This window comes from Apteryx rowi, unplaced genomic scaffold, assembly GCF_003343035.1.
Source record: "Apteryx rowi isolate R43461 unplaced genomic scaffold, aptRow1 scaffold_807, whole genome shotgun sequence".
Classification (NCBI taxonomy): Eukaryota; Metazoa; Chordata; class Aves; order Apterygiformes; family Apterygidae; genus Apteryx; species Apteryx rowi.
Genome location: NW_020451102.1, coordinates 321,630 through 336,921, shown reverse-complemented (window position 1 = coordinate 336,921; position 15,292 = coordinate 321,630). Strand labels below are relative to the sequence as shown.

General features: G+C 41.3%; 1 protein-coding gene across 1 annotated transcript; it reads left to right on the top strand.

Moving 5' to 3' along the window:
- Positions 1-464: 464 nt before the first annotated feature.
- LOC112977217 (inhibitor of nuclear factor kappa-B kinase subunit alpha-like) lies at positions 465-15,273 on the top strand (the record flags this gene model as incomplete). Its single annotated transcript, XM_026089277.1, has 10 exons — positions 465-745; positions 1,441-1,592; positions 3,064-3,125; positions 5,758-5,867; positions 8,055-8,104; positions 8,969-9,065; positions 9,869-10,016; positions 10,869-11,005; positions 12,509-12,608; positions 14,410-15,273. Coding segments are annotated over 10 exons (1,164 nt in total), but the record flags the coding sequence as incomplete, so codon positions are not given.
- Between the last annotated feature and the right edge of the window lie 19 nt (positions 15,274-15,292).

The following is a 15,292-nucleotide window of genomic DNA, read 5'->3' as shown; positions in this document are numbered from 1 at the left end:
CTCTGGAGATATTCAAAAGCTGCCTGGATGCAATCCTGTGCAATGTGCTCTAGGTGACCCTGCTTGAGCAGGGGGGTTGGACTAGATGATCTCCAGAGGTCCCTTCCAACCTCAGTGATTCTGTGATTCTGTGATTCTGTGATTCTGTAATGCTCTCTGCCGTCACTGCCCTTCTTTCGGAAGTTCATTAGTTGTATGTCCTGCCCAGGATGTGGGAAATGTGGGTTCAGTTTCCTCCCATTTATTGAGCAAGTGTTTTAGGTACAGACTTATTGGATGTTTGCCATGTTTCATGCAATACCCCATGTCTGTTAGTGCCAATGAGCCAAACAGCTCAGAGAAATCACTGCTGTTTGGATCTTAATGATGCTAAGCTGCGAGTTCAAACATGAGCTGTTGCCTGGCCAGCAGCAGGATGCTGAATACCTGGGGAGCTATAACACGAAAGACTTATAAACATGTAGAGTTTTGGCAGCATTGAACAAAAGCTGAGCAAATCTTATGTGGCTTCATCTCCTAGTCTAGGCACTGAAAGCAGGAATTGGGAGAGTTATAATTCCCAGCATGCTCTTCTAGAGTTGCCCCTTCATTTATGTACAATTGTATTTTTCTTGCATTCAGTACAGGATAGTAAAATCCAACTGCCAGTTTCTCAGCTGCGCAAGGTATGGGCAGAAGCAGTTCACTACGTGATTGGGCTAAAAGAAGATTATAGCAGGCTTTTCCAAGGCCAGAGAGCTGCCATGTAAGTTGTTACTCCTAATTCGCAAGACTGAGTATTATGTAAATAAAGAGACTGTTTGAAKGGAAGTATATATTTCAGGGGAGTTTTGTTTACCCAAAGCTCACAGTCCACTGCTCTGCTCTTCCCTACTTTTACATTATAAAGCATATTTGGGCTGGGAGCTTATTCCACTCTATGAATTTTACTGCATAGTGCCTGACGTTCATAATAACTGAAGAAACATGATCCTTGAATTTAGTCATTCCACGAGTGGCAGAATGAATGGAACTGTTTATTGTGTTTGTAGGATTTAGTCCTGTGATTGAACCACAGAATGGACAATAGCAAGAATCTCAAATAATAAAAATGGTGACAGCGTTCCCCAGGGGCCATATGCACTTCCAGAGTCTGTATATGCTAAGAGATAGTCCTCACTGCAAAGACTGACTGTTTAACTAAGCTTGACAAAATAACCTGGGAAATGAGGAAGGGCTTTCTCTTCTGCTTGCTGCAGATCTGCATCATAAAGGTTGACTTCCAGAAAGTCGCACGTAGACTCTGTAGCCCCACTGAGACTCCCTGTTGCAAAGATTTTACAAAATTCATTGCTAGCTACGTATTTCCTTCAGGTGATGTGACAGCTTCTTTGGGCACTGACCACGTAAGTCCACATCAGTTTTTCAACTAACATGTACTGTTCTTGTTTCATTTGTTAGGCTGAGTCTCCTTCGGTATAATGCCAACCTGATCAAAATGAAAAACAACATGGTATCAGCATCTCAGCAGCTGAAAGCAAAGCTGGAATTCTTTCATCAGAGCATTCACCTTGACCTGGAGAGATACAGTGACCAGATGGCTTATGGCATATGTATGTATTTGTGTAATACTTGCCTGGGTGTCTTGTCCGATCCCACTCTATAAAGGACAGTGGGTAAGAGCTAGCTTAAAAGAAAATGAATGCTGGAGCTGCCATCACATTCTCCAGCATGTTTATGAGTATGTTTTAATTGAGGGCAGATGCAGGAGAGGCATTTGGCAAGAACAAAGGCAGGAAGATAACAAACAAAAAATTCCTGGAGACCTTCAAGGACAGTGAAACTGGGCAGCTATTCCCCACTGAGAATACCTAGCTAAGGAAATTAGAGTATTAAGAGTAAAGATGGAGTCAGTGTTGGCTATTTATTAGTTCAAAGTCTGATCCATTTGGAGTTGTCCAGGGCATTAAGTGGATGGCAGAGGTGCTGCACTTGATGTGCAGTGGAAAGTGTGCTAAAAAACAATGTCAGAACAAACTGATATGGTGATTGTGGGAAAAAACATTTTGAACAGTGCTATGGGAGTGGTTTTGCTGTGCTTCATAATGGGAGGTAGCAGTTGTCTGGATGAAAGATGAGGTGAAAAAAACCCAGCTAGAGTTTCCATGTCACAGAAGTGTCTGGATTTTGCAAGTGTTATGCAGGGAAGAGTAGCAAGATTTATACAGGGTTTGGATATATGGCTAAAAAACAAAACTTGAGTCAAAGATTTTGACTGGGCGGAAGGATGATGATGGAAAATGAAAGGACTCAGTGAACTGGTTTGGGATGGTCTGTGTTTAATCAAAAATGGCAGTTGAGCTTCATGGTGGAGTTTAAAGACTCAAAGTCATTTTAGGTCAGTGATTGCAAACAGTGAAATCCTATAACTACCAAACAGCTTGTATGTGAGTTAAGGTCAAGCATGGCGATGCTGTTATGCTGTGAGTTTGCTGTCTCTCTTGGATCTCTGGATCATGATTCCTGCTTGGAGATTCTACCTCATGCTATTTCTGTTCAAGTTTAACTGATGCGTGCAAAGTTCAGGTCATGCACACCATAGAGTGAGTGCTAGGGGTATACCAATTGTGTTTTTCTCAAGCATGTGTGGTATGGTTGGCACTGGAATCTTTAGAGCAAGATGGACACTGTTTTTTGAAAGATGAATTCCAGGTTACCCTAAGAATTAGGAATAATGCAGGGCTATGACACAACAATTCAGACTGGATGGCCAGAAACTCACCCACAGTCTTTAGACATAAAGTCCAAGAAAACTCAGTTATGGCTAAATGTCTCCAAAAATGAGGAGCCTAAGTTCACAGTTTTGTCTTCTTTGACACTCTTGGCAAAAACAAATCAAATTAAGGGAATCCATTTGCATTCCCAAACTTAAAATCAGAATATTCTTAATGTGCATAAATATTGACTTTGGAGTCCATTTGCCAAGTCTTCACCTGTGCTTATATGAGGTTAGCTCAGTTTTGTCTGTTTTTATTTTTGTGTCTGTATCTTGTTGTAATTTAGCAAATCTTTTCTTCTCTTAAGCTTCAGAAAAGATGCTGAAAGCCTGGAAAGAAATGGAAGAGAAGGCCTCTCAGTGTGCACAGGTAGGGGATACTAAAGAGGCTTGGTTATCTCTCTGTGAAAGAGGATGTAATGGAACTTGAACTGTCATATGTGCCATTGCTTTGTTGCTTCAGTGTGTTTTATATACTGTATGCTGTAGGAATGAGAAAATCATTTCTACAAGTAGGTGCATTAAAAAAGAACAGTCCTGAGTTGCCGGGTTATTTGAATGTAGTGACTTGAACAAAGCAAAGCCAATATCACCAGACTTTCAGTCATCTATGTGGGTGAATTGGTAAGAAAAACAGAACTATAGAGATGGGTTAATTTGTTGCCCAAAAGAAATGGTGTTGCTATAGTCAAGAATCTTCTTTGTTGGATTTGTCATGCACAAAAATTTGCGTTGATAAAACTGAAAATAATACAGATCACTTACTATCCAGTGATTTCAAAATCACAGCACTTAATTTTGGAGTACAGAAATAAATTTCTGGTATTTTGCAAGTAAATAGATCAATTAATTTTTGGTAGTAGAAATAAAAGTGTCATCCTTAAGAAATTTAGAGCTGAGCTAGAGCCAGTTCGTGCTCTGAGTTGTCCTAATAGATAACAGATTGTGGATTATGAACAGTTGAGTTGATATAATGGTTTTCTATTTCTCAAAGAGTTGGTCCTGCAAGAAAGGCTAGTTGAAGTAAACTTACTTCTTAGAGTTCTTGCCTCTGTTTCCTGAGAATGAGCATTTTAATTTTACTTTCACGGAAAGCAGTGAGGAGCTGGAGGCCATTCTGACAGAGAGTAATTCTGCCTACATTTCTGTTAAGGCCTTACAGGGAAGTAATAAGCTTTTAGCTGTGAAAACCAGGGACAGAGGTAGGATTGCAAAAAGTTTATTGCTAAAAGCTGTCTCCTCCTCTCTTCCCCTGAATGTACTGAAAAGGGCTTGAGAGAGGGGAGATATTTAGAAGGGAAGCAGGTAAAATTCAACATTTATAATGCATTTCTTTGAGTAGAGCTCTTTAAAACATCTCAGAAAGCAGTCTCTATTGTGCTTCGTGATACTGGATAGCTGCAGGAGTGCTGAGACCACTGTATGTTCTGCTGATTAGAATTGTTGTGTGGGTTGCTGTGCTGCTGTACGCCTTACATTTCTGCAGGCTCCTTTGCAGGGAGTTCTTGTTTTGGCTGACATAGTAATACAGGGCACAGTGATTCATACATAAAAATTCTAGATGCCATTAGAACCACAAATAAATTACCCTGTCTTTTTTTTTTTTTTTTTTTTTTCCCCTGTGACAGATAGGACTGGGTAGTTCAGGTTCTGGGAACCATTACATATCTTCATCTAAGTCAAGAGGTACTTGGAGCCTTAACTCTGCTTCTTCTGCTTGCTCATGTGATAGAGATGAGGGGAATTGGGATTCCTATCTGATTTCATCTCAGTTTAGCTCTTTAACTGTTGGGACCTTGTTAGCCCTTTTAAGAAGCAGAATTCTAGTAGAATTCTAGCTTCTAGCAGAATAATGCAAAGCTGTTGATGACTTTTTCCAGAAAATCAGGAACGTCGACCACTGTTTACTTTGCAGAACATCAGAATTACATTCTGTCTTCAAGCTGTGCAGTCCACACATAGTCGCACCATGTCCCATTTATCAGGAATGGAAAATGTTTTACTCTGTAATACACAGTGATATCTCAGGCTATGTAGTCGGTGGCTTCACTTCTGTGGACTCCACAGACACAGTATGGCTGTGTGGTGAGCCAGAGTGTCCCAGATAGGGACATTTCTTTTGATAATGGGGCTTACTTTGTTTTTCTCAAAATCTGCTTCTCCTTTGATCATGTGGCTTCTCACTTCCACCTCTTGATTTGTTCTTTACCTGCAAGACCTATAGACATCCCTTTCTGGTCATGGGGGTCACATCCCATTTGTATGGCCTCATACTGAGTACTTCTGCAGCTTCAGCAAGGGATATGTTCCAGAAAATGTTCCATCTGCAAGTCCTACAAGCCCCAGATCAGAAAGGAGAAATCGAAATGTCTCAAAATACTTTCTCAGGAAGGCAGTTTCTGCACCACCCAGTTTTATTGTGCCAGATCAGTGCCCATAGCCCATGGCTCCAAGACCCATTGTAGTAACCAGTGCCTTCTCAGCTGTGCCAGAGATCCCCAGTACGTGTCTGGCACCAAATAGCTACTCCTTATGCTCAAAGTTTGTTGGTGGTTGCCTCACCTAACTTAACTGTGGCATACAATTGATATCACCTATGTTGCTTAGAGGAAGGTGTGTAATACCAGAGAAATGTCACACCAAAATGCATATGGGTGGATAAAATTCCTACTGTAAGGGTAGGAAAAAATATCCTTAATGTCAAAGCATATGTGGAGCCAGAGGATGTGTGTGCAGTATGCATCTCAAAGAGCTGTGATTTATGAAGAAGCTGATTTTTCTCATCCAGTGTGGTTGTCAGAGATGTGGATCTAGATGATACCATCCCCTGAGAAGATAATGACTGTAACCTCAACTGTAATAGCAACAGCTATGCAGTGGAGTCTTTGTCTCCTAAAGTCTGCATAGACTCAGCCGGTTATCCAAACAAGTATTATGGGGATCTTTATCTATTTTATTGCTCTCCTCATACACTTTGATTTGTAGCTACATTTCCTCATTAGGCTGAAGATATTGGATATCTAGATGAGCAGATCATGGCTCTACACACAGAGATTGTAGAGCTTCAGAAGAGTCCATATGCAAGGCGCCAAGGAGAGGTCATGGAGAACTTGTAAGTCCTTCACTCTTATATTGAAATCATTGCACATTAATGGATTTTGTGTATTTCGGAGTCTGAGGGTTTTTTTTTTTTTCCTGTTGTAAAGATTGTTCCATCAGTGCTTTCAAAACGCACCCGTCTTTTTGCAGACTGCACATACAAAGTAGTTCTGCAGTCAGCTTAAGCTCATTTTGCTGGCAAAAGGGGAGGTCCCACCTTTTGTGACTGTGTATCCCTCCTTCCTTTTGACAGTTCTAGCAATCACATGGCAGCATAATAAGGCAGATTAGGTCACTGATCTATCCGAAAGCTGTGCAAAAACCATCAGTGTTCAGTCATAGGAATAAACTCATCTAACTTATCCTGCAGCCACATAATGACTAGGCCTGGGGAAGCACGGAAAACATACCTAGGGAAGACAGGACACTTTCTTGTCACTTGACTGTGAAACTTCATCTTGCAAGATGATGGATGGGCCTAAGATACTCATATCTGGGTCTCAACTGAAAAATGCAGAGGATTTTTTGGTGTTGGAGAAGAGTGAATTTTACTGTGTTGTGTGAGCAAATTATGACATAATTTAAAAATTTGATTAAGTATTTTAGAGGTGATTTCAGAGCAAGAGCAATTGAAAACTCGTAGAAAAGCTTCAATATTAATCAAAAAGCATTAAAATATGAAAAACTAAGTGGTTATTACTGAGCTTAAGAAGTGCTAGGAAGCCTAAGAAGGTGCAAATTGTAGCAGTTTGGGCAGTTGTTGAGAGCACAAGCGATAATTACAAGAGAGGGGTCTAATAGCTGCCAAGGTTAAATAGCCACCAAATCTGTTGTCAGTGAGAGTTCTTCTGAATGATCCTGAGTGTTTTGGGAGGGAAATGTGCCTGTTTCTGGGATGTTCTCCCCCCTCTCTCTTTGCAGGGTTAGATCAGCTAAGCTGCTAAGTCCATGTGCTGCAGGAGCAGCAGAACTGGTGCACAGGAGAGGAAGTGGTGGAGGGGAGAAACCACCTCTTGCAGCAGTAGCCCTCCCTCAGATCAGTTTAAACTAATCATGAACCAGTCTCCCGAAACAACATTGTTTTTAGCACTTTGGCCACCGAAAACACAAGGCTGCATCAGCTATTTGCAAGGTGCTTAAAGCATGCCCTGAACTGTTGATTTTTGCCAGTCTAAAACTATGAATACAAAGTTCTGCACTGCCCATTCTTAATGAGGATTGACGTGGAGAACGGACTGGGTCTCCTGCACTTTGTTTTTTTCAGGCTCTAGCAGAGCATACTGCAGAGACTAGCTTGAAATTTGATACACCCAATGAGGGTACACACATGGATCTTGTGTGGTATGTCAAACTTACCTGAGGGTGTTGGATGATAATGTTCTCTTTTTCCCTGTGCAGCAGGAGAAAAGAGGACTTCTACCCCTCTCCTTGGTTGACGCAGGAGTGTCAAAACAGATAGCTATCCAGTATGCTAGAAATGCTGACATTCATAAACAGAATAAGTTTTCATGATCTCTTAAAACAGTGTTGGTGTGATCTAGGGGCAGATAAGGAGAAGAGGTCTGGTGAGGGCTGGAAGCAACGTTAGGACTAGCTAAACTGGTACTTATCTATGCCAGACTTTTTAAATGAAGAAAGTGAAGATTTGTCCAAGTATAGAAGCTTCGGTGTCTGGCTGCTTTTGAAATACTTAAGAGAAACAACATTTATACATGGGAAGAAGGAAAATATTGTCCTCTTTTTTGTGATGTGGCTGTCTCTTTCGATTTGCAGAACATCACTATAGAAGAGACCAGGCAAAATAAGCTGAACAGGAACAAGAATTTATCAGGCAATTATGCAGAAGTACCTATAATCACACACACAAAAAAAATGAAGTTTCCTAATTAAGTATAACACAGTAACAAAACCCAGCTGAGCCATGTGGAAATTTTAAAATTGAAAATATCGTCCAGATGGAAGGATATCAAGAGAAGAAAATGCATAATCAAAGGAAAAGAGAGACAGCTTTTAGGGAAGAGTTGACTTCCATCAGAAAAACCGTCCCTGTGTTCCTAGTTTCATAGTTGTATATTAGCTATAGAAAAACATGGCAGCTCCATCATATGAGATTCAGCAAGGCACAACTTAATTGTAATTTTTTTTTAATTGAACCATCTGTTTGTTGATACATGTATGAATCACTTTCTTCTTTTTAAAGGGAACAGAGAGCCATAGACCTGTACAAGCAATTAAAAACAAGACCTCCAGGTATGGAATTAGATTGTTCAATGACTGTTACGAGCTCAAATGCTACTATTAATTTTTGCTTTTAGCAGTAAAGCAGAATGTTAAAAATACCATTTAGGACAAAACAAACGATTGTATTAAAGTTAACCAGACTCAAGGGTATACCTTAAGCTGATTTTTTTCTTGTTGCTGAACCTGGAGCTCTCCTGAATTCCTGTAGTCCTGCCCCTCAGACTTGGGTTTGTCTTAACCATTTTCAGACTTGAAGCATCTGCCCTGAAAAAATATGTCTGCCTCCTGTCATTCTTTGCCTTTTTTCTGCCTCTGCTACCATTCCTTTACTCTTCCCAGATTCAGGAAGAACTGCCATTCCTGTGTTATCCCTCTGACCCAAGTGCAGCATCTTTTTTTCTTGTTATTACTTTCATTTATTTTTATTTGTCATTAATTAATTGATGTATTTATTAAATACACTAATTTATTAATAAACATTAATAAGTATTAAAATAATTAATCAAATAATTACTAGCCATCAATTAATTTTTTTTATTATTTTCTATTAATTACATTGGAGGAAGCTCCATGTTTGGGGATTATGATGTTCTGAACATAGTAACTGGTGAGCAAAAGGAGTTAGCTACCTGTGTGTTTGGCAACTACCTGCAGCCCTTACTGAAGCCAGTATCTGGGCAGCAAGAGTGGTTGGAATTGCATACATGTGGAATTGTATACTGGGGAGAGGAGAGACATTAAGGAAAAGTTGTGTTCCCATTTGTTTGGCTGCACTTGTTAAGTGAAATCTCTCCTTGACCCTGGGCATTTGGATCCAGAGTGTTTCCTTATTGAAGAACATTTTACTAATGTCATGACTGATGTTCTTTCCAGATCATGCCTACAGTGACAGCACGGATATGGTGAAGATTATTGTGCAGACAGTACAGAGCCAAGATCGAGTTCTCAAGGAGCTCTTTGGTCATCTCAGGTACTTTATGCAGAAAACCAGACAAATGCAACTTTCAGCATTTGTTGCTTTGTAACAGGAAAAGAGGGGGAAAATCCTGAAGATTAGAGCCTAAAACCTTCATTCACAGACATACACTTCTCATAGCAATATTAATGCTTTACGTCTGTATTGAATTTTCACTTATTCTTTTAAAAAGCATAGCCAGTGCTTTAACAGAGGAGAGCAGGAGAATGCACTGGCTTATATTCTTAGCATCCAAGAGTTTGTTCTGAAATGAGACAAATTCTGCAAGTGTTTATCTTGAGATTTAAATCTAAAAAACAGCTAACAGGATCTCACAGTAATTTGTTCATTACTTCCAAAAGCAGATCTGAAAAAATATCATTATGCAGATCTCAGTAGTTAGCAAAGTTTAGTTTTATTTTTACGTGTGGCTCAGTAGATCCTATAAAGAAAGTTTTTTAGCTAAGGTATGGTCAGGCAACAGAAACCAACACAAACCAAAGAGAATTAATAAATAACCATGGTTGAATTGCTGTGCTGTCCATTCTCATCAGGATCAATTTTTTTTATCTCAAATAAGAAGAGCTTGTATTCTGGCTATTAAAAGTACTGTTGTTTGGCTGCTTTTTTGAGTCTTAACTGGACTTGGAAAAGTCCAGGGATCCTTCCAGGCTTGTGGCTTTTGTACGTGCAGCTAAGACCAAGCGGTGTTCTTTTCACAGAATTTTTCTTGAATCCCAAGATGAAACCCCTTGGTTTTGCCAAAGCATATTGCCACACAAGCTGGGAAGTAACTGTGTGTTTTGTTTTCATTATAGCAAGCTGTTGGGCTGTAAGCAGAAGATTATTGACTTGCTTCCAAAGATTGAAGTGGCTCTAAATAACATCAAGGAAGCTGACAACTCAGTGATGCAGATGCAGGGCAAAAGACAAAGGGAGATATGGCACTTGCTGAAAATTGCTTGTGTAAGTAGCTTTTGGATTAGTCGTTTGTTCTCCCTTTCAGTGCAGGAACCAGGGGACATCAAATGAAACTGTGAAGAGACGAGCTAAAAACAACCAAAAAAGAGATACTTCCACATAACAGTTGGTTTTGCTCTAGAGAAGGGAAGTTTGAGATGCTAAAAGTTTACAGAGGTTTAGAAAGTGTCTAGACAAATTCAGGGAAAAGAAATCCGGTAAAAGAGTCCTTTGTCCCAATAAGTCCCCAAATAGCAAATCGCTGGAGGCTGGAATAGGGTAGCACCATAACATGCTTGTCTTGTTCTCATGTTCCCTGAGCATCTACTGTTGGCTGCTGTTGGAGAGCATACACTGGGTAGTTGAACTTAGTCTTACCTAGTAAAGCTATTGTTACAGTTTTATTGCTGCAAAAGCTAAATAGGTGTTTTCTTGAATAGTTGAAACTGTTTTAAGACCGCACTGCTTTTTTTGCATCAATTCTAGCGACTGTATAGCTGAAGGGATCTCCTTATTTCTGCACGCCTACCTGAAAGGCCAGCACTGAAGAGTTGCTGCCATGCGTGACTCTCAGTTTAGGAAGCAGTACCTCTAATTCTTCAGCATAAAATACATACTGTGTGCAGTACAAGTGACTTACCTGCCATGCGGAGACATTTGGTGCTGGCTGTTCGCAGTACTATGGAGGGCTGCATCAGATGCCTTCTTAAACATAGGCTTTGCCTAGATACTGTATATATGTTACAAGCAGTACTTATGGGGCATGAATCACAAGTCTTCTAGCATGCATACAAAATAATTAAGCCTGACTAAATTCTTTCTTTGTCCGTCACAGCAAATGAATTTCTTTTTTTCTAGACTCAAAGCTCTTCTCGATCGCTGGTAAGTTCCAGTCTGGAAGGGACAGCCTCAACTCCAGCAGCCACATGGCTCCCCCAGAGCTCCTCAAGCCATGTACCTCACCCGCTTTCATCTATGGCAGCTCCTGGAGATGGGTAAGAGCTATGGGGAAAGGATTGCCACTGCAGAGAAGAAATCAGTGTAACCACTTTATATGCATACACTCAGAAATCCTGTCCTCTGCCACTGAAGTCTCCAGTACTAAGGGGGCCTATATGCGTTCACCACATCCCATATGGTGGCCTTTGGATATGCTAGGCAGGGAGTGTTTTGGCATACTAGACTGCCTGAAGGCAATGTGGTTTAATTTGTGACTGGTATGTTTTTAGTAGCTTCTCTCCGGCCATACCACAGCAGAGTGCACGTCAGGACCACAGCAAAATACAGTAGTAAGATGCTGAGCCAAAATGCAGTTTTCCTGTGTGCCTGAGTTCTGTTGCAAGGCCCAGATAAATCAGGCCATATTTAATGCTTCCTACAGCTTCAGTGATTTTGAATAGTCTTCATTCAAATGGAGGTCTGAAGTTGGGGTCAGTACTAAAACAATCCATCCAGTTCAGTGTCTGTTTTTTCATGTTTCCAGAAAAGGTTCCAGTACCTCATATGTTACTAATACTCTAAAAAAACAGGAATTAGTTTGAAATCTATTCACAAAGCTTCACTCTGGTCCTGAGCAAGTTTCACTTACCATTGTCAGCTAAAGCTTGCAATGTCCATCAGCTAGCACTGTGCAATCAATTTCTTGCATGTCATGTTATTTTATCTTGGGGTTGGCTTTGGTTTAATAACCAAATAGCCAGTCCTCTCTGAGGTGCCAAGAGAGATGTCAGGAGCAGACCTTTTTCTCTTCTCACTTCGCTAGCAATTTTACTTCCAGTCAGCATAACAGAAGGGAAGGCATCCTCAGTAGATCTGCAGTAGTTCTGCATCAGTGTTGATTTTGTGGGAGCTGGGGCAGGGTGTATAAACAGGGGCATTTTATTTTATCAAACCAATTGGCCATCTCTTGCTTTTCGGATGATGGTCATGGAGATATCTAGGTTCTGAAGACTCACATTCCTAAGCAGGCTCTCGCTGGAAATCAGTTAATTTTTCTGAAGCCTTGTGGATCCCTTCCCATTTCCTCTTCTCTGTCTGCTCGCGCAGGGCAAATTTCGCCCTCCGAGTAATGAGGAGTAATCGCCCTTTAAACAGGTGCCTTTGTGAGCCAAGTGCCTTTGTGTTGCCTCAGAGCTCCGCTTTGAACCATGACTCCACTGTAGGAGGCACTGTACAAGGAGTTCAGACATGTAAACCTCACAGGGAGCAGGCAGTCATTTCAGACCCCCTTATACTGAACTCACTTCCCAGTTTCTGTTAAGGCTGAATTTCAGTGTGTTTTGTGCAGTTCCTGTGTAAGGAAAGAGCAAAATCCACACTGCCAAGGCGGAGATCTGTGTGAGGCCATTCCACGGCATGTTACTAGTTTGTGTCCTACAAGGCAACTCCTACAATTGCAGAAAACTCCTATGACTTAATTTTTTTTTCTCCTGTGCAAAGCCTACTGATGTTGGTGTTGGTTTGTGTTTTAAATCTGTTGTCTTATGCCTTCCCTGCAGGGAAACTTTTGCCCATGTGATAGAAGAGAATCTAAATTATCTCGACCTCTTTAGCAGTATTTTGCAGGAGGCAAGACAGGAGCAGAGCAACAGCATGATGGTAAGTCTGTTGATGTATTTTTGAGGACCTGATTTTTAAGAGTCACAATGGGGGTCTTCTGGGGGTGTGGAGAACTCCTGAAAAAGGGTTATTTGTGGTGATATAAGTTACTGTGACTGGCGTGTGATGTCTGTCATCCCCCCAGGACTCCACTAACACACTGGTCCTTATGGAAAGTAGCCCTTGGAAAAATGTCAGCTAAGGGGTCTTCATGATGGAATGGGCTGGTGTTCTTTGGGACCCTCTGGCTGGTAGAGCTTGCTCTGAAAGCTGGTCATATTTTCAACTAGAAGGTTCTGGCTTGGATCTCAGCACTGAAGTGGGTAGAGTCATCCATTTCCAGAGTCCTTTCCTGATTATTAAAGGAAGCTCCCCCTTATGGCAGAAGCGAGGTTTTAGAGAGTTCTAAAAGGGCTTTTTGCACAAATTGATATTCAAAATAGGAAGAAATGACAAAAGCAGATCATGATCATCCAGAAGTTTTGGAGCAATATGAAAATGCTATTCCTGAACTACTAACTGAGGCTGGTAAGCTACTGCTTAAGACTTCCTGTAAAGAGGTCAAACATCTGAGAAGTGAGATTCATCTGATATAGTGTAACTTGGATTTCCAAAAAGCTTTTTATGGCATCTCCTTAGGGATAACTTCTGTTCTCACAGGATAAAAGATAAGACCTCTCTACCAATTTGTAACTGCTTAAACAATGAGGAAGAGAAGTTTGGAGAAGGGGAGGCAGTTGATGAAACAAAGCTCTTATGATTTGTAAATACTTTAACATTTAAACATTTTAATTCATAAACATTTTAATGTTCTAATGTTTATGAATCTTAGTAAACAGTGAAGTGAGAGTTTACTAGAGTTACTAAGTTATTCCGGATAGTGAAATGAAAACTCATTAGCAACAATTGCAGGCAACTGTCATACCAAGGGATTGAGCAATATGAATGGGCAAATGAAATTAACCACTGATAAAAGCAAAGTAATTATGTAAGGGGGAAAACAGCCTTAATTATGCATACCCTGGTCTTCAGCTGTTGGTTGAGGAATGCTTTGTTTGTCTTTGTTCAGTTCTGACAGGGTTGGTATCAGCTGCGTAATATAATCTCTCCTGTCTTGTCTCCTTACTGTTGCTGTTTCCCATGTAACTGGCTTCTTACCTGTTAATCATCCATGTATCTATGTCATCTCCTGTATCTCATTCCAAGGTGCAGCAGCTGTCTCTCTGGTCTGTTTTAACCCAGAAAGATTATTCTTTGTTGTGGAATCATGCTCTGCAGATCAGCACCTGTTATGTTCTGTTTGGTTTCTTTCCCATTTTTCTTGCTGCTAGACACAGAAGTTAGGCAACAGTAAAACAGCAGAAAATGGGATTTGTCCTCTTCAATCCACCTGGAAAAAACAGAGGAAAAAGAATGAGTAGCTATAAGAGCCTTTTCTCTGTTGTGTGAAGGCATAAATTGCAATCTTTATTTTTCTTTTTCATTTGCGTTCTTGCACTACCTACGTGTCTCATGTTGCGCTAGGACCACCATTGCTAGGTATTGTACAGATCCAGAATACAGTTGCCAAAGTGAGTGTAGTGACATGCCTGAGTACTGTAATAAGTATGAAGAATTTTTTGTATCGGAGCTAAACCGAGTCATGAAATTATGAGAATTACTGTTCAGCTATTACATCAAAGCTATTCTTTGACAAGAGAGAGAGATGTTGGCACTGAGAGTCCTTTGGTCACCACCTTGGAAATGTGCATTGAATAGCCAGTTTCCTGGACTTTAGTTCGTCTCTCTCTTCTTCTTTCAGAGTCTTGACTGGAGTTGGCTGAAATAGCCAAAGGAGAGAAGCCAACCTGCTGCTATCTGCAAAGTGCCTGCACACTCAGAGGTAGCCTGGCAGCCTTTGATGTGATGAGATGAAAAGGACCGGTAGTTTGCTTGGGATGATCCATCACCTAGTGTTTGCAAACATTAGTGGAGTTGATTACAAAGGTTGTGGTCAGTAGCAGATATATAATTTGCAGTAACAAACAGTGTTTTACAATCTGTTGCCTGGTTGGGCTTTCAACTAAATAAGTAACTTGCTTGTTGGAGACATTGCGCAATTGCAGCTCCTGCTGCATTCACCTGTGCTCGCTACCTGTGGAAACAGCCAGCGATCTCTCAGGGTGCATCTCATCTCTGTGAAGGCCAATGCCTGACAGCTTTGCCGGGAGACTTGGCACTTGGGGCGATGTCTCTGGAGACCCTCACTTGGAAGGAAACCCTGTGCCTCCATGGCGGGAGTGATGGCGAGGAGGAGACGGCAGGGTTGCGTGACGCAAGGGGGCCAGACTCTCAGCACTCCGGAGTGGAGCACGTTCCCTGGGCCAGGTCTCGCATCTACCTCTACACTGAGCGATGGGAGGCTGTCCGCTTGCGACAACAAGGCAGCAGAAGCTGCGTCCGTGCCTTAGGTGGTGGCCGAGGCCTGGTTGCCCGGTGCCTGGCCTTGTGCTGTGCTCCTCCAAGCCACGGCGGTGGGCAACACTACAGCTCTGCCTTGGACCCCGCGGAGGGGTTTCTCACCCACCTTCCACCCTGCTCCACAGTTCAGTCATGAGCGTTATGTAATATATATATATATACACACACATATTTTAAATCGAATTAATTTTAATAAATATTGTGAAGAAGCTCCTGGTGCTCCT